This window comes from Polypterus senegalus, chromosome 4, assembly GCF_016835505.1.
Source record: "Polypterus senegalus isolate Bchr_013 chromosome 4, ASM1683550v1, whole genome shotgun sequence".
In the NCBI taxonomy this organism is placed as follows: domain Eukaryota; kingdom Metazoa; phylum Chordata; class Cladistia; order Polypteriformes; family Polypteridae; genus Polypterus; species Polypterus senegalus.
The window spans coordinates 12,097,565-12,116,949 of NC_053157.1; the positions used below are offsets into that span (position 1 = coordinate 12,097,565).

Here is a 19,385-nt window from a genome sequence, read left to right on the forward strand (position 1 = left end):
CACAACCCTGTGCAGATTCCACAGGTGTACTGTGGAATCCATCCTGACAGGATACATCACATCCTGGTACAGCAACTGCTCATTTCAGGACTGCTGTGCTCTGCAGCGTGTGGTGAATACAGCAGAGCAGATCACGGGCACACAGCTCCCTGCGATCCAGGACATCCACACTACATGCTGTTTCAGTAAAGTGAACCGTATCAGGCAGGACCCCAGCCTCCCTGCACTGTCACTTGTCACCCTCCTCACATCTGGGAAGCTACTAAAGTTCATTCGGACACCACTTCCAGGTGCAGGAACAGTCTCTACTCAACTGCAATCAGACTCATGAACAATCAGTAACCTTGTATTACCTCCACTGCTACCTGCACACATATACTTTTGCCACTGTCTCTATTTATTCCTAGGATTCTGGTTTTATTTACTTATTTATATTAATTTATTTATTTATTTTTTTTTTTTGTCTATCTTCACTGTCTGCGGGGGCACATGTAAGAAAGCATTTCATTGTACATGGTACTTGTATTTGTACACATGACAATAAAGAATTGAATTGAATATACAACATATAAATGTGTGTGTTTGTGTGTGTTTCCATTAGGAATGGGCAACCTAGTAAGAAATTAGGGATACCCAATTACCAAACAGTTTCACTCAGACCAGTTCATAAACAGGGTTGGCTGTAGCTGTAAATGAAGCTCCTTTCCTTCCCTACAGCCAAATGCTTTATCCTTTGCAATAATATTATCTACAGCATGGCCCATATGTATGTATATTATTGAAAAGGCATTATTGTCAGGAAACTACTAATGTTATTATCAAGTAACATAATGGAACGCGAACATTAAGAACCTCTTTCATCCCCTTTTCTCCATGGCGTGGTCCACCAATGCGCCATCCAAATCAATACACGCCTGAAGACGAAGAGCGGCACATCTGTACTGGTATCCTCTGAAATTCTTCTGTGATAGCTGCATGTAGCTCAGCCACATTGTGGATGCAATGTTGATACAACCTTGTCTTTTAGGTAACCCCACAGGAAAAAGTCTGGTGGGTCAAATCAGGAGAACGAGCCGGCCATTCCACAGGCCCGCGTCACCCAATCCAGCATTGCGGGAATGTTTCGTTCAACCACTGTTGCAATGGTACGGTATACCATTCGCCGCCATTCTGTATTCAAACACAGCAGGGTTTGTCCGGCCCTGCATATTGTTACTTCCATTCTCAGGCTACACAGTGATGCCATTTTTGATACTTTTCGTGAAGTAGTTTAAATGCTACCGCCTGTGAAACGTCATATACATAAATATGTGCCACCCTGTATATAACAATTTGTTTTTAGTCTGGTAGTTTAAATGCTTTGTGAACTCATTGATATTCACATTCATGTATGCATTTCACATTATTATTTGTTTTAATGAATTTCACAATATTTGGTAAAGGATGGCAAAGAAAACTAGCAGTTTGTTACAGATATTAGGTTAATGAAAACACATTTCAGAACTGAGTATATTTACACACAAATATAATGGTATACAAATATGTTAACAATATAGTAATAATTGTGTTAATAACGATGACGGTTTCATTTTTTTTACAAACATAATACCAGTATTAAAGAGTAAATATTAATATGTTTAATTAAATGCCAAGGGTTTGTGTACCTTGGCATGTGCTGCATGCTTATGGGAGAACAGGGCTGTTCTTGCTTGCTGATATGAATACAGTAAGAGCCGTGTCTGAATAGTTGCCGTTAAATCCAATTTGTTTACTGTGGGTGATGGACTCCATCAATGTTGTGTCTTATCACACAGCGGAGTGGTGGCTCTGAGGTAGGGATCTGCACTGGCAATCGGAAGGTTACCGGTTCGAATCCTGTAAATGGCAAAAAGGACTCAGCTCTGTTGGGCCCTTCAGCAAGGCCCTTAACCTGCAATTGCTGAGCGCTTTGAGTAGTGAGAAAAGCGCTATATAAATGCAAAGAATTATTATTATTATTACTGCTCCAGTTTTGTCGTTTTCACTGTCAGTATATCAAGGTGCTGCCAAGGATGGGAGTGTGTCCAGTTGGAGAGGCTTGGAATAACATCATGCTTTATGCAGACGATGAGGTCCTCTTTCTCTCATCTGACTGTGGCCTGCATTACACAATCGGGCGATTCACTGCTGAGTGTTAAAAAGCGGGGACAGCACCAAGTCAGATCGTGGTTCTCTTTAGGAAAAGAGTGAATTGCTTTTTTCAGGTAAGGGGAAAACAACTGTCTTTACTTAAGCAGTTAAAGTATCTTGGCATCTTCTTCACAAGTGATGGAAAAAGGGAACATGAGATCAAGACATGGATTGGAATGGCAGCAGCTGTTCTGCAGGAGTTGTACTGGTACGAGAGAGTGATGTGGGAGTTGAATCTGAATGCAAAACTCTTACGTTTATTGGTCAATCTAAATCCCTGTCCTCACCTACGGTCATAAGCTGTGTGCAGTGACCAAAAGAATGATATCGCAAGTACAGGCGGCAGAAGTGAGATATCTTCGCTGGAACGCTGCACTGACACTTCATGATAAGGTCAGAAGGCTCAGCATTTCAGGAAAGTCTCAGAGTAGAGCTGCTATTCCTCCAGATTAAGATTAGTCGATTACGGTGGTTTTGGCATGTTGTAAGGTCAGAGGCCCTGTGGCAGACTTGGGGCACGCTGGAGATGTTGTATCTCTCAGGTGGTGTGTGAATGCCTGGGAATTTTTTAGGAAAAGTTAGAATTTGTAGCTGTGGACAGCAAAGTCTGGCCTGACCTCCTTGGCCTACTGCCACCATAACTCTCACCAGGAAAAGCAGTTTCTGAAGAGGACATGTTTACTTAGGGCGGCACTGTGGCGCAATGGTAGCGCTACTGCCTAGCAGTTAGGAGACCTGGGTTCACTTTCGTGGAGTTTGCATGTTCTCCCCGTGTCTGCGTGGGTTTCCTCCCTCAGTCCAAAGACATGCTGGTTAGGTGCACTGCCGATCCTAAATTGTCCCTAGTGTGTGCCTGGTGTGTGGGTGTGTGCCCTGCGGTGGGCTGGCACCCTGCCCTGGGATTTGTTACTGCCTTGTGCCCTGTGTTAGGATATAGTGGGGTTGACAATGGATGGATGGACATGTTTAATTAAGGTCCTTTACAATTATAAAAATACACATTAATGAAATTTGTAACTTCTTTGTCTTGACATAATCTTTATAAACGGTTTTCTTTTAAATTCATTGGTTGGGCTAGTTCATTCTCCACTGAAAAGGCTGTCAAAAAATAAATAAATAAATCGCTCAAATGACTACTGTGCTGTATGAATTTATCTATAATTTTCACTTATATAATAATATATATTATAATATCTATAATTTTCACTTACTTCACAAATTATTCACATTAATAGTAGTATATAATTATGATAATATAGAGCAGACATAATATACTGTATATATGCAATTCAAGAAATGCCAAAGATCTTGAATTGCCACCTGTTCAGCAACTGGGCAGAAATCCAGACAAAAGTATTTTTGTTATTTAAAAATGATCAGAATTCACCCACAGGCACAAATTGTCCTAAAACCTCTCAATGCACAGTTCTTGCAAAACAAAGGAAGAAACAGAAAGAAAAATATATATTTATATCGAAAATATGCATCAAGCTTGTGTCGAGGAAGGGACAGAAGATCAATAATACATTTCCTGAAGGGAAACAATACAAAAACAAAAGTAAAACTACAAATTTGTACATGATAAAAATTAAAGAAACAAGGACGTTTCACATAAACAGAGCCATTAACAGACATTAAGACAAAACGTCACTAGAACATGAATAATATAAAATAATACAATAGGGTTATTGGGAGACAGACAGCTATATTGAATCCAAATGTTTTTAAGCCAAGGTCTGCGATGTTTTAAAAAAGTGACACCCCCCCCCTAGGCAAGCAGCTAGTTGGCCTAAATCATAGGTGTCAAACTCCAGGCCTGGAGGGCCATAGTGGCTGCAGGTTTTCATTGTTACCCTTTTCCTAATCAGTGGCCAGTTTTCACTGCTATTTAACTCCCTTTCCATTCATTTTAATGGCCCTGTTTTTAAGGATTCAGTCTTTTGAATGAATTCTTTTCATAATTAAATGGTAGCCAAACAGAAATGAGGCATGAAATGAGCTGACAGATGGGGATGGGACTTCAAACTCCAATTAATTTCACTCCAACCAGTTTCTCAATGAGAATACAATTCTTGCAGTTAATTAAACCGGTTATGTAATTCCACAGCCTGTTGCTGCTCTCTTTCTGCCACAGCAGACATTTACAAAACTGTTGATTTTTCTCTTTTTTCTATGAACAACAATGTTTTCGTGACCTGAGAGTTCAACTTTACTGAGACCTTCACTCTTCTTTATTTCCACATATTGTGTGATGGGCACAGGTTGGCTGGTCATGTGGCAGCTTGTTTTGTGTCTCATTATTGTTTGGCTGCTAATTAAGGAAAAAGAAACAAAGGGGCCTGAGTCAAGTCAATTAAAATTTAGGCAAGGGTTAGAATGAAAACCTGCAGCTACTGCTGCCCTCTAGGACTGGAGTTTGACACCCCTGGCCTAAATGGTAGAGAGGACCTGTCCATAATAGTAATAAAAAAATGTGAACTGTACATACTGCAACTCAAAATATACTTTTTTTTTCTCAAAAAAAGAAAGATGCCCAGAAAGAATACAAAGCTGGTTCCCAGTAACGTTCAAATTCAAGTGTGGCAGACTGCTAGTCTTTCCCTTAGCTGTTTTACAACTCCCTCGCCCCAAAGCTCATTCAATTGCTGAAAACTGGAGAATGTAAAATGCTTTATGTTGACTATGCTTTGTGTCTTACAACTCCTGAAATAAAATCATACCATTCTCAAACCAATTCAAGGCCACAGAGATGGTCAGAGCATATCCAGGTAACATAAGATGCAAGGCAGGAACCAACCCTGCACAGGGGAGCCAAACCACTGCATACATTTATACTCTCACTCACACGGGATGAAAAGTGCCACATCGCCTGTTGATCTGTTGGGTGTGGTGGATGACTCAACAAAGTTTTATTTTGCCGCTTGGTTGGTAGGGACAAAGTTAACTACTCATTAGCAAGACACATCCTCAAATACCCACCACGTACCAATTGCTTTTGCCAAGAACCGAGCACTGTTGATGTTTTTCACTTCAGTCCGGACTCCAAGAGGATCTCCTGGTTGATGAACTGAAATATTCGCATCCACTCTAAGCTGACCCTCTAAAGAAAAGAAAAAAAAATTCCTTATAGTTTTGTACCATGATGATAAATTACACATAAAATTTCACACAAAAGAATACAGTTTACATTTACTAGAATAAAGCAGAATTTCTGATAAAAAAAAAAAGTTTGTTTGCAACTTAACATAAGAATCATGTACAAAAGTAAGATATGTCATTAAAAATATTACACATCCAGATGGTAAGATAATGGAATTTTGCTTAACTTTTGCATTTTCTCTGGGATGATCCAGACAGAGGCAGACATGGCAAAAGGGATCGCCTGCCACATTTTTGTTATTTACCTACCAATTTCATGGAGTGTTAAGCACACTTGAAGGATATCAAAAGTACTGCCAAGCAGCTTTCATTCCCACTGCCTTGTAAACACTTAAGCCATGAATCATATTACAGCTATGACTTCAGGATCATTTGGGCCTCGTACAAAAAAACACTGTATAATTTATTAACTAGGCCGCTTTTGGTTAGAGCCATGGATGAGAAAACGCGGTAGTCTGATAAGAATGAAATAAAAAAAGAAGTAAAATAAATTAAAAACAAATCAAAATGCTAATGTGAACATTGTCCTATTTGTCTGCAGTAAATTAAAACAATCAAAATATCTTTAGAGGATGACAAGTAAAATAAGCTATAAATGCAATATTATTAGCAAATGACGAAGTGAAGCCTAATATTGTAAAATGGAGGCAGAGAAAAAGAAATCAATAAATTGAAAATAATATTCAGAGAAATCCTAAAACTTTACTTGGTTTCATTGTGCATATAAATAATTCTTATTAATTCTTTAAATATTCACATTTTACTGGCTGAATGAAGATTTCAGAGGGTACTAAGTCAGTGAAAATGGTTGGAGCAATACGGAGGACAACAAATAGCCATCTGCTCTGAGTGAAGAACACAAAAGTCAGTGTCACTTACTGGAGTACAGCAACAGAGGAATCTGGAAACCATTCCAAACAACCATGCATGATAAACATGGCTGTGCTATATTCAAATGTTCATACTAATACCCTATTTTCAATGAAACTTTCAGGACATGACTGGAAATAACCAGGTGGGTAGAATAAGGACAAAAAAGCGCAAACAGCAGTTTGTGAGAACAAACAACATTGGCTTTTGTAGCTCATTAACCCCTACTGGCATCACATCTGCAAAATTCGATTTTTAACTGGCACAAGAAAGCACGAGCACATTACTCCGATTTTGGCTTCCAGTTCATTTTCAAATCCATTTTAAGTTCCTTGTATTTGTTGTTAAATCCTTTAATGGCTGTGCCCCATTTTACATGCACCCTTATGTACCGTCTCGCTCCCTCAGGTTAGCAGACCAGATGCCTTTATTTGTTCGTAAGGCACGACGCTAGCTCCGAGGTGATTGGGCTTTTTCAGTTGCAGCTCCAAAACTCTGGAATGATTTGCTGTTGCACGTTAGGCCGGCTCCTTCACTTGCTGTCTTTAAATCTTATTTAAAAAACACACTTTTACTCTCTGGCCTTTAACCCCAGTGTGATATGTTGACTATCTGTCTACTTTTTATCATGAATCTCTTCAGCTCTTATGTGTTTCTGTTTCTTTCACCCTTTGATTATTGTTTGTCTGATATGTTGGGTTTTTATTGTACAGCACTTTGGTCAGCCTTGATGTTGTTTTTAAAGTGCTTTATAAATAAATAAATAAAATATTTTCAAATCTAGATTTAAAAGTTTGCTAACGTAATACTATCAATTAGAACACTTTAGATGAGATCAGGCCATTCAGCCCAACAAAGCTTGCCATTCCTATCCACTTATTTCTTCCAAGAAAACATCAAATCGAGTTTTGAAAGTCCCTAACGTCTTACTGTCTACCACACTACTTGGTCGCTTATTCCAAGTGTCTATCATTCTTTGTGTAAAGAAAAACTTCCTAATGTTTGTGCGAAATTTACCCTTAACAAGTTTCCAACTGTGTCCCCGTGTTCTTGATGAGCTGATTTTAAAATAACAGTCTCGATCCACTGTGCTAATTCCCTTCATAATTTTAAACACTTCAATCATGTCACCTCTTAATCTTCTTTTGCTTAAACTATTAAGGCTCAGCTCTTTTAATCTTTCCTAATAACTCACCCCCCCGTGTAGCCCTGAATCAGCCGAGTCGCTCTTTTCTGGACATTTTCTAGCACTGCTATGTCCTTTTTGTAGCCTGGAGATCAAAACTGCACCCAGTACTCAAGATGAGGCCTCACCAGTGTGTTATAAAGCTTGAGCAGAACCTCCTGTGACTTGTACTCCACACATCAAGGCGCTATATAACCTGACATTATGTTAGCCTTCTTAATGGCTTCTGAACACTGTTGGGAAGTTGATAGCTTAGAGTCCACTATGATTCCTAAATCCTTCTCATAAGGTGTACTCTCGAATTTTCCGACCGCCCATTGTGTATTCAAACCTAACATTTTTACTTCCTATGTGTAATAGTTTACATTTACTGACATTAAATTTCATCTGCCACAAATCTGCCCAATTCTGTATACTATCCAAGTCCTTCTGTAATGATATAACGGATTCCAAATTATCTGCTAATCCACCTATCCTGGTATCATCTGCAAACTTAACCAGCTTGTTACTTATATTCCTATTTAAATCATTTATGTATATATATATACAGTGATCCCTCGCTATATCACGCTTCGACTTTCGCGGCTTCACTCTATCCCGATTTTTTTCTCATACACGCTAACGTCACTACGCATGCGCTTTCTGAGAACTTTTATCTAAGCTCTACGATGGCTCCTAAACGTGCTGCTTTTTCTAAGCCTTCTGACAATAAAACTAAGTGCCGGAGGAAGATGCTTACTATCCAGGAGAAGGTGAAACTCTTGGATATGATCAAAGATGGCAATACCCTACAAAAGCCTCCTCACACATATGAAAAGACAGCGCCAGCAACTGCCTATCAAGATGTTCTCCAGCCGCGCACCCAGACACCCACTGCCTACTCCTAGTACTCCTTCAGCGGAAGAAGACAACGACGCACCTGCTGAAGATACTGCACCACCTCTGAAGACTCTCCTACTGAGGTCGTGCCTTCATAGGTTAGTGGTTGTGTGTAAGAACTGTGTGTGTTTGTGTGCAATTAAATGTACAGTACAATAATCTACTATATAAAAGCGTTCGGGAATGTCCTTCCGTCCAGTGAGTGCAAAGCATAGCGATATTCCACTTACTTACTTACTACTTGCGGCTTGAGGTACGAAGCGACATGATGTGAGTAGAGTTCTGGTGCTCTCATCGTTCCCTTGCTTTTGTGCGATGCGCTGGAAAAATAGACAAAATTATGTCTCTGGAAATAATTAATGTTGATGGAGTACAAATGCCTCACCGCGTAGTAAATATCAAGGGAGATGGTGCTTGCTTATTCTCATCTATAGCTTATTTAGTGAATGAAACTCCATCTTTAGCGGTACAGATTCGGGCTGACATTGTACGACTTTGGACAGGCACTTGAGAGGATAAAAAAAAACTTGGGTTTTCGGGAGATGTTATGAATGGGCACTTTGATGTTCTCATTCCCTACACTTACATGCCTGATGTACACATGGAGCGCACAAAATTGAGGATAAAAGTTGGTCGCCTTAAAAGGCGAGTGCGCCTAGTAATATGATATTTGCAACATCTAAAATGTCTTATTTTCTCTTATTTTGTCTAATATATTGGGTAATACGAGTGTAATGGTGACTAAAGGGTGTTATTTCATGTCTAGAGGGCTCTAATAATGTTAAAAAACGCATTTAGAAGGTCGTAAACAGGTTTTCTATACTCTTAACTGCGAAAATATTCAATTTATAAATAAAGAATCCTACTTCGCGAAAATTCATTTATCACGGTTTAATCTGGAACGGATTAACCGTGATAAACGAGGGTTCACTGTATATATATTAAAAAAAAGCAGCGGCTCTATCACTGCCCCCTGCAGATCACCACTTTAACATCACCCAATTCTGATTTGTTTCCTCGCACCATCACCCTCTGCTTCCTGTGTCTGTGCCAATTCTGCACCCAACTAAAAACATCACCCTGAACTCCCACTTCTTTTAATTTGATGCCCAACCTCTCATGTGGCACCTCATCAAATGCTTTCTGAAAGTCCAGATAAATAATATCATCTGCTCCACTTTGATTGTATCCTTTTGTTGCCTCCTCATAGAATTCCAGCATGTTAGTAAAACACGACCTTCCTCTTCTGAACCCATGCTGACTGTTCAGAATAACTCCTGTCCTTGCCAGATGTTCATCCATCCATTTTCCAACCCGCTGAATCCAAACACAGGGGCACGGGGGTCTGCTGGAGCCAATCCCAGCCAACACAGGGCACAAGGCAGGAACCAATCCTGGGCAGGGTGCCAACCCACCACAGGACACACACAAACACACCCACACACCAAGGCCAATTTAGAATCGCCAATTCACCTAACCGGCATGTCTTTGGACTGTGGGAGGAAACCGGAGCGCCCGGAGGAAATCCACACAGACACGGGGAGAACATGCAAACTCCACGCAGGGAGGACCCGGGCGAACCCGGGTCTCCTAACTGCGAGGCAGCAGTGCTACCACTGCGCCACCGTGCCGCCCAACTTGAGAAATTCAGTTAGAAATTCAGATAGATAAGTCCAAAGCTTTTACTTCATTTTTTTTCTGTGTCTTGCAGTTTGTAATGTGGGAGCACTCTCCTATAGCATAACCTTATAATATATCCACCTGTCAGTTTCTACAACCATCTAAACCAGGGATGTCAAGCTCTGATCACAGTGGGATGCAATGCCTGCAGGTCTTCTTCCAGCCTCTTTTAAGTTAGTTCTGCTAAAGGCCATATCACATTAAATCATTTTTCTGTGAATTTTTAGTCTTAGTCTTTATTTACATAAACTTAGTGAACCGTAAGCAGTCAGAGGCATGCTACCATGAGGGTCAGTCACATAGTCTGACATCCCCGGTGACTCACTCCAACTAGTCTGAAACTTGTGCTATTTGATTTTGTCTTTCATCATAAGGGCAAGCTCTGTTTGCATGAGAGCTAACACCCAATGAATGCTCAACCTGAAGTACGAAACATATAATGCAGCTACGAGGAACAAGGAACACAGGGCACAAGGCAGGAACTAATCCCAGGCAGGGTGCCAACACACCGCAGCTTGCCAGATGTTGCTCAATCTTATCCTTAATAATTCCTTCCATTAATTTTCTTGTGATGCATGTTACGCTTACTGGCCTTAAGTTACTTTGATCTGCCCTGTCACCCTTTTTTATATAATGGGATGATATTTGCCATTTTCCAGTCCTTCGGAATCTCTGCAGTACACAGTGACTTCCTAAAAATATGTGTCAAGGGTTTATATCTGTACTCACTAGCCTTCTTAAGAACACGAGAATAAATATGATCTGGTCCTGGTGATTTGTTTGATTTCATCTTATTTAATCTGAGCAGCACTTCTCCCTCTACAATTTCCAAATACCTCAGTACCTTCTTAGTAGTCGCATTTACCTCTGGGAGGTTGTCCACTTGCTCACTTGTAAACACCTCAGAAAAATGTAAGTTTAGGGCATCCGCTATTTCACTGTCTGTATCTTTTAATTCCCCTTTACTATTCCTGGTGTACATGACTTCCTCCTTAACTCTTCTTTTACTACTAAAACACTGACAGAATCTCTTAGGGTCTTCTTTCGCCTTATCCGCTATATTCCTCTCCAACTGTCTTTTAGCCTCCATGATATCCTTCTTAATGGTTGCCCTCATGTTCTCATTCGCTCTATGATTCACTTTGCAGTCATTAGTCTTATATGCCTTATAAAGCAGTTTTTTCTTTGTAACTTCTTTTTTAAATCTTTATTAATTGACCATGGAGCTTTTTTTTAGTTTCCTATTAATTCCAAATTTAGGTATGTATCTGTCCTGCATTACATGTAAAACATTTTTAAACCTGTTCCACTGCTCCTTGACTGTCTCCACATTTAAAAGCTTATCCCAGTCTATCCTACTTAGACTTTGTCACATCTGCTCAAAATTAGCCCTACCAAAGTTCAACTTCACAATTTTAGTCTTTGCATCTGCACTCTTACAAAATACTGAGAATTGTATTATATTATGGTCACTTGACCCTAGTGGTTCCATCACCTCTACACCCTCGATTCTATCCTGATTATTACAAAACACTAAATCCAGACAGGCTTCACCCCGTGTTGGTGCTTTAACATGCTGTGCTAAAAAGCAGTCACTGATTACTTCTAAAAACTCTTGTGTTCCTCCATCTGCAAGGTTATCCCAGTTAATATTTGGAATTTTTAAAGTCCCCCATGACTATAATATCTCCCTGTAAACTTGCTTTTTTGATATTACTAAAAAGATGTGTGTTGAAATTACTGTCTAAATTGGGTGGTCTATAACAAACTTCTAAAATAAGACCTGTTTCCCTAATATTTTCCAGGTGAAGTCATATGTCCTCACTAAGATGGGACTCATCATCCAACTAAAGAGGACTTACATTTAAATCCTGTTTGGCATAAACAGCAACCCCACCTCCTTTTCTGTTCTGTCTATCCTTCCGTTATTGCTATATCATAATTATGCTCTGCTACATACAACTCCAACTCACTTACTTTACTTTTAATACTTCTAGCATTAAGACAAGCTATTTTTAATGTGTTACGCTGCATAGTAACTTGTTCTATGTGTTAATTATTTTCTGACATACAGCACCTTCATTCTTAAATAGAATGCCTAGTGGGGGCTGGGTTGGGTGGTCTCGTGGCCTCGGAACCCCTGCAGATTTTTTTTTTCTCCAGCCCTTTAGAGTTTTTTTTTTTTCTGTCCTCCAGGCCATCAGACTTTATTTTATTCTTTGTTACTTCGTATTGCCTAATCTTATTTTTATATTTTTCATTCTTCACCTTCACCGACATTATTTGTATGAAAACGTGTTACAGAAATAAATGTTGTTGTTTGTTGTTCAGAAAATATTCAGGCTGCTTCACTTTCTGCACATTTTGTTATGTTGCAGGCTTATGCTAAGATTGTTTAAATTAATTTTTCCTTACACCATACACTCAACACCCCTCGATGTGAAAACAGGATTTAGGAATTTTTGCAAATTAACAATAAAAAGCCTGAAATATTACGCTGACACAAATATTTAGATCCTTTATTTAATTATCATTTCTATCATGGGGTGACACGGTGGCGCAGTGGGTAGCACTGCTGTCTCACAATTAAGAGTCCCGGGTTCGCTCCCTGGGTCCTCTCTGCGTGGAGTTTTCATATTCTCCCCGTGTCTGCTCCGGTTTCCTCCCACAGTCTAAAGACATGCAGGTTAGGTGCATTGGCGATTCTAAATTGTCCCTAGTGTGTGCTTGGTGTGTGGGCACCCTGCCCGGGGTTTGTTTCCTGCCTTGCGCCTTGTGTTGGCTCCAGCAGACCACCGTAATCCTGTAGTTAGGATATAGCGGGTTGAATAATAGATGGATGGATTTCTATCGTGGCTCCAAAATCCGTACTAACCCCTACTTTCTCTGCTGTTCTTTTTCTGGTTTTCTGTGGTGGTGATCTGCGCCACCTCCACCACCCGATCAAAGCACCGTGCTGTCCCTTTATTGAGAATTGAAGGTCAGAGGTCCATATCACTATCATCGTCAAATTCTGGGCATCCCTTCAGACCCAGATCTAGACAGTACCTTCGCCTTGTTTGGAGTCCAATTGTGGTAAATTACACATGTTTATAAAGGCACACACCTGTCTATAGAAGGTCCCACAAACACCAAGCCATGAGGATGAAAGTACTGCCTATGGAGCTTAAAGACAGGACTGTGTCGAGGCACAGGTCCTGGCAAGGCTACAGAAAGCACGGCTGCAGTACTGAAGGTTCCCAAGAGCTCAATCTCTTAAGCCATGCATGCTCATTGTGAAAGGTTGCATTTCTCAGAAGACAAGCAACTGCAGTTAACAATGAAATTTTTGAAAATTACTGGACAAGTGTCAGTGACATTGTATTTTCATTTGTGACTGGCTTTGATATAAAATTTAACATGTTGTGGTCTGTGGTTTGCATGCTTCCTTTTTTATTGTTATTGTTAGCTTGGTGTGGGTAGCATTTTGTCTGCAGTGCACCAATAGCTTATTATACAGTTGAGTGGCTACTACCTGCTAATTCTGTATGTTTGAGTAGTGTTCGAAATACAGTGCCTATAAAAAGTATTAATCCCCTTGGCAGTTTTCATATTTTATTATTATACAACCAGTAACGGCACACTGCACGATAATGTGCAGTGAATACACGTGACTTTCTTTCTCTGTATGTTTAGCATTCGTTTGCTCGGAGGTTGATGCGCTTGCTGCTTCCTGAGCAGATCTTCTTCTTTTCTCCACCCCAGCGGCCGCTTCTTCTCTTCTTTCGTCGGCATCTTTTCGCGTTAAAACTGATTAAGACAGTTGCAATTACTTAGTACGTTTTCCTTAATTTTTCACTTAAGCTGGTACTTAAGTCTTCAATCTGCATAAAGAATGATTTAAGAGATGAAGAGGAAAGGGAAGTGATGGCGAAGGTGGTAGGGATGAGAACGGCACCCGTACACATGCGCTTCAAAGCCGCCCTGCTGCCGAGAGCTGATTCTACAATAAATTATAATAAAAATAAAAAGAGTAATAACTCCAAAACTCTTCACTTTTAATATAAAGTTGTAGTGCAGAGTTTCAGAGTAGTATATGTGTACCAAATTTCAGGCTACAGGTTATTTGATTTTTGATCTTGACCTTCCTGGGTTGACCTTTGAGGTCAAACATTACCCTGAAAGCGGATAGTAGATGTCACGTAGTATATGTGTAACAAACTTCAGGTCAGTAGCTACAGGTGACTTAAAATCCTTGACAGACAAACGGACAGCCACGGTAGCATATTACATAAGAAGACACTGGGCACCATTGGGTTCAATTTGGCCTTTATGGTACTTATCAACAGATAAAGAGTCTTTAATATCAAAATGAAAACACATCTTTGCAAAGTGACCTATATATAAAACACAAAATAATAGATTACATAAACCCCTTCAAGTGAATATTTGATAGATTTCGCTTGGGCATCAATTCTAGCCTTGAGTCTGTGTGCACAAGTATCAGCTCTGCCATTAGTAGTACACAAAATAATTAAATATGGGCAAAATAAAAATGAATAGCAGCTCTTTCTGTATTTCTACATTGCAACACATGCCAGGACTGCTATCTGTTGTGAAGGTAGTTATATTTCAGTGCCCTTATTTAGTTAACCTCATTACATTTTCTTCTTTCTATTTTGCACAGTCTCTTTCAATATGATCCTTTAGTAGAACTTTATTGCAGTTTGCTTCTAACTTCAATATAAAGAAGCAGATTTCTAGAGTTCTTGTAATTTCCTACCTGCCATGTTGCCTTGGCAAGTTCCGAGTGCTTGTAGGATCAGCTGAAGCTCCCGGACAGCAGCTGCGGCTTCCTCACCGCAGCTCATGTCAGGTTCCATTACAATCTCCATTAGTGCCACTCCTGAAGGCCAGAATGCAGAGAGAGGTTATCGGCACACTTAACAAACATTCACACAGAAATAGAACAATTTATTAAACAACAAGCATCCCACAAAGCTGCAGACAAATAGATGGAGACACAAGATGCAAACAGGTAGAATTTTTACAGAACACCTGCAGTAACCAATTCAGTTTGAAATGTTACATTCAACTTTAAAGACTGGTTACAGCCATTGCTCAATTTTTTATTAATATTCACTTCAGGGAACAGGCAATAATGTTCAACTTTTGCATATTATCTAAATATATACAAAACAACACGCATTTGTGTGTGTGTCCACTCATAATTCACAAATAAGGTGGGAGCAGCATAAGAATGAGGCAAGGTAGGGCTGGCCTGACCAAAGAGGAAAAGGTGGCAACTAGGATAAAGGACAGAGAGTTGAGATAGCTATTGAGATAGCATGAAACCCCTGAAGTGAGGAATGCTCGGCACACGCAATACGCTCAATGTGTTTGCGGAGTGATTGGTAATGAATGTCAAGAAGAAAATACCCAGCAGCAATTAAGAAATGACAAGTTCTATGGCAGAGGTGTGTGAACGCCAATGGACTGAGGAAAGGACCAGATTGCAGAGAAGGAATGTCAAAGTTACGGCTATGCCACAGGAGCATGAAACAGCTTAGGATAGGGTCACTTGGCAGATAAAGGACTGCCAGAGCTACAGCTGTGGCATGGGATAACAAAGCAGTCTAGGATAAGGTCACATGGCAGTGAAGGACTGCCAAAGTTACGGCTATGGCATGGGATAACAAAACAGCTGAGGAAAGGACTATGCAGAAAAGAAGGAATGCCAGAGGTAGGGGAGTGAAACCACTGAGGAATGGGCCACATGTCGGAAGAGTCAACGTGGAACAAAGGACAGCACCAGAAAATATGGCATTAGATGAATTGATTTGTATGGTATGAAATGATTAAACAGAAGAGAAATAGTGAAGAAATTACTGTAAAAAATTAATTTGGGTATATAATATTGCTCAACAAGAACAATGCCAGGTTAAAAAAAGGATTACTTATGGCTTACTTTTAAAATATACTTTTGCTCTAAACCCATCTTGGATGGGTAGCCTATCTAGTAACGTAACAAAAATCTAAATGGGGTAGAAACTACTCAATGTATATTATTCAAGTTGATGTAAGGGCATTTAGACATATGGGCCTAGGAATACCAAAAGCTAAAAGTTTCTCTTCTAAAATGCTGAAAAGTTCACAAGTGCAAGACAAAAGTTGTAGCAATAAATTGTGTTCTGTTGCACTGTGCTCACTTCCACATCTACTGTCTGACTGTCCCTATGAGCTGGTGTTCATTTTGTGACCAACTTGTATTCCGCAGACTTATTTGAACCCTACGCTGTATCACACTTATTTATCTCGTAATGGCCTTGCTGGTCCTATACCTCTTTATTGTCCGCCTCATGTGTTGGTCCAATTTTCACTTATTTCACAGAAGTTAACTCATGTATTGCTAGCGATCTGCACTGAATTTGGTCGGCATCTATGTCACAAACTAGTCTCTCCCTTAATATTCTGTTTAGGTTTTAGGAGGGAATGTGAGAAACTCTTGAGTAATGCACACTGATCGTGGCCTGGAGAGTGGCAATATGTTGCATGTAGATTAGCACACTGTACACATGACAATAATGACTGTATGTACCAGCAGAAAGAGAAGCAAGTGTCTTACCATTCATGTTACTCTCTATGGTGCACAGAGTGATTCATGACTATCAAAATTATTTATATGTGAGTTTTCCCACATTCCATAGTTTGCACTCCTGAAAAGATTGCAGACACAGCAAAGAGTATGGACACTACCGACCAAATTACATATATTGTTGACATTTAAAGTAATTTTATTAGTTCATTAAATGAATCATATCTGTACATTAACATTTACAGAAAAGATGAGATTGATTGATTTAGTTTGTTGTCTAAGCTGCATTTACTTTTGTTATGTAATTTTATTTTTTACATTAAATATCAACAAAACATATCATTTGGCTAGGGACGTACACACATTTGTATGGAACTGAATATATGAGATGTAAAAAATGCACAAGGTACTTCACGTTAAGAGTCAGAGGAGAGGACAAGATGTTGAATACATCAGTGCATGTATTAAAACAAATGAATACAATTTTACGTGAACAGGTGGCCAAAGCCTACCACTGCAATATCATGTACAAAGCAGATATCAACCTTGGATGGAGTGCCAAACCATTGCAGGGTGCACAGTCACACACGTAAGACTAAATTAAAGTGTCAATTAAGTTCACAAAACAAGAGAATTGGGAGAATGTGTTGACTCCACACAGAAAATGACAAAGCAGGGTTATGAACCCCATCTTCTGACGTAAGACAACACTATTAACCACTGTGCTTTATTAAACTGAACAAAGCTTCAGTGTAAGACAAAGGTAGAATAAGATGACCCCATACTTTTTTTATTTATCGGTAAATTTTATGTTCTGTTTAATTTCACACACACATATATATATATATATATATATATATATATATATATATATATATATATATATATATATATATATATATATATATATATATACAGTTGAGTCTCGCTTATCCTACCTTCGCTTATCCAACATTCCGTATTATCCGACGTCCCACCGCAAAAAAAACAAAACAAAACAAAAGAATCAATCGGCAACAAGAACTGCAAGTTGCGAGCCTGAGTGTAGTCTATTTTTTGTTGCTCCCGACTCTACCGCAGCTAATTACAGTGGAATCTTAGTTTGCGAGCATAATTCGTTCTGGAAATACAGTATGCTCGCAGTCCAAAGCACTCGTACAGTATATCAATGCAAACTTCCCCGTAAGAAATAATGGAAACTCAGATGATTTGTTCCACAACTATTCATATAAAAATAATTAATACAAAATATAAAGTAAAAATACATAAAGCAAATTAACCTGCACTTTACCTTTGAAAAGAATCGTGGCTGGTGTGAGTGAGTTTCTAAACTCTTGTGGGATTCTACCCAACGGGATGAGCACCAGAACTCTGCTCACATCATGTCGCTTTGTACCGCAAGCTGCAAGTAGTAAGTCTGTGATAAGCGGAATACCGCTACGCTTTCCACTCACGGGACAGAAGGACAATCCCGACCGCTTTTATATAGTAAGAAAGAAGAAGAAGATATCGCACAGTCGGGAGTAGAAAATCATCTTTTACCTGGAAAAACAAAACTACAAATCCCATCGTGCATTGCAAAATGGACAGGGCGTGTGTGAAACTCTGTGCTACTCGCACAGTCTGGAGTAGAAAATCATCTTTTACCTGGAAAAACGAAACTACAAATCCCATCGTGCATTGCAAAATGGACAGGGTGGGTGTGAAACTCTGTGTTACTCGCACAGTCTGGAGTAGAAAATCATTTTTTACCTGGAAAAATGAAACTACAAATCCCATCGTGCATTGCAAAATGGACGGGCGTGTGTGAAACTCCGCACCTGCGTAGCACTCACGGGACGGAAGGACACCCGACCGCTTTTATATAGAAGGATAATATATATACAGAAATGGAGAACAGTTGCAAGTATCAATGGTTACAGAATGATAAAATAAAAAGTATACTCGTTAGGTAAAGATTACCTGCTCTGTTTAAGTCAATTAAGGTCTGCTTTCTTGTGTCGTCATGCAAGCTTTTCCCACTATCCTGTTCCAGTTGTATCTGTTTAATCCTCACTGTTTTCACGACAGCTTGGTTCCACTTTTGTCCTACTAAGTGGCTGTAACTGAGACTGCCATTCACTGCAATAGGAAGTCTGTGCTGAGTAATTTGGTATCCAGCCTGAAAAAGAAGAGTTTAAAAGGTCACAAAAGAGAAGATATCATCAATGAGACTTTCTTAGAATATTTAATTCCAGAGATACATAAATGCATTTTACATTCATAGGCTCTTAAGACTGTAATATAAAAGCCAAATACCACTGACTCACTCATCACGAAATCTCCCGAACCACAAGAACTTGAACTTTGGAATGTAGGTTACCTTTGGCCCATAGATGCTCGCTAAGAAATGGTTTTAAAAATTTTGTGGTCCAAGCGTGAAATTTCTTATAGTTTTTATAGGCCCGTTCACTTGATTTCTTTCTAAAATACTTTTCTTTAAAGTAAATTACAAAAACTTTCAAGTTTTGTTTTGATATTTTCAAGTTTCCACAAAGCGTTTATAATTTGCCATTTATTTATCTTTCAAAAATAATTTAGTTAGGTTATTCTAAGGCATATTAAAGAAAATTTCTTTTTTGAGGTTTTTGATTTTCATACTTTTTTGTTTTTATTCATTTTCATACTTTCTTCGCGAATTCTTCTATTAAGTTTATACTCCTTTAAATAAACCCAGAAAACTTTGACTGAGGAAGAAAGGATTTATATTGACGGAGTAATGGTCCCTCACCGCGTGGTGCAGATGAGCGGTGAGGGCATGTGCCTGTTCTCCTCGCTGGCCTACCTTGTGCATGGTACCGCCTTTCTGGCTGCTCTGATACTGGTTGA

At 39.4% G+C, this 19,385-nt stretch overlaps 1 protein-coding gene across 2 annotated transcripts in view; it reads right to left on the bottom strand.

Moving 5' to 3' along the window:
* Positions 1 to 19,385, bottom strand: part of gatb (glutamyl-tRNA(Gln) amidotransferase, subunit B) — a 212,138-nt gene that overhangs the window by 92,153 nt on the left and 100,600 nt on the right. For both annotated transcript variants that reach the window (XM_039750253.1, XM_039750254.1), the window contains exons 4-6: positions 18,480 to 18,678; positions 14,706 to 14,828; positions 5,156 to 5,269 (exon numbers count right to left, since the gene is read on the bottom strand). In XM_039750253.1, the coding sequence (XP_039606187.1) occupies positions 5,156 to 5,269; positions 14,706 to 14,828; positions 18,480 to 18,678 (436 nt within the window). The remainder of the gene's footprint in view (positions 1 to 5,155; positions 5,270 to 14,705; positions 14,829 to 18,479; positions 18,679 to 19,385) is intronic.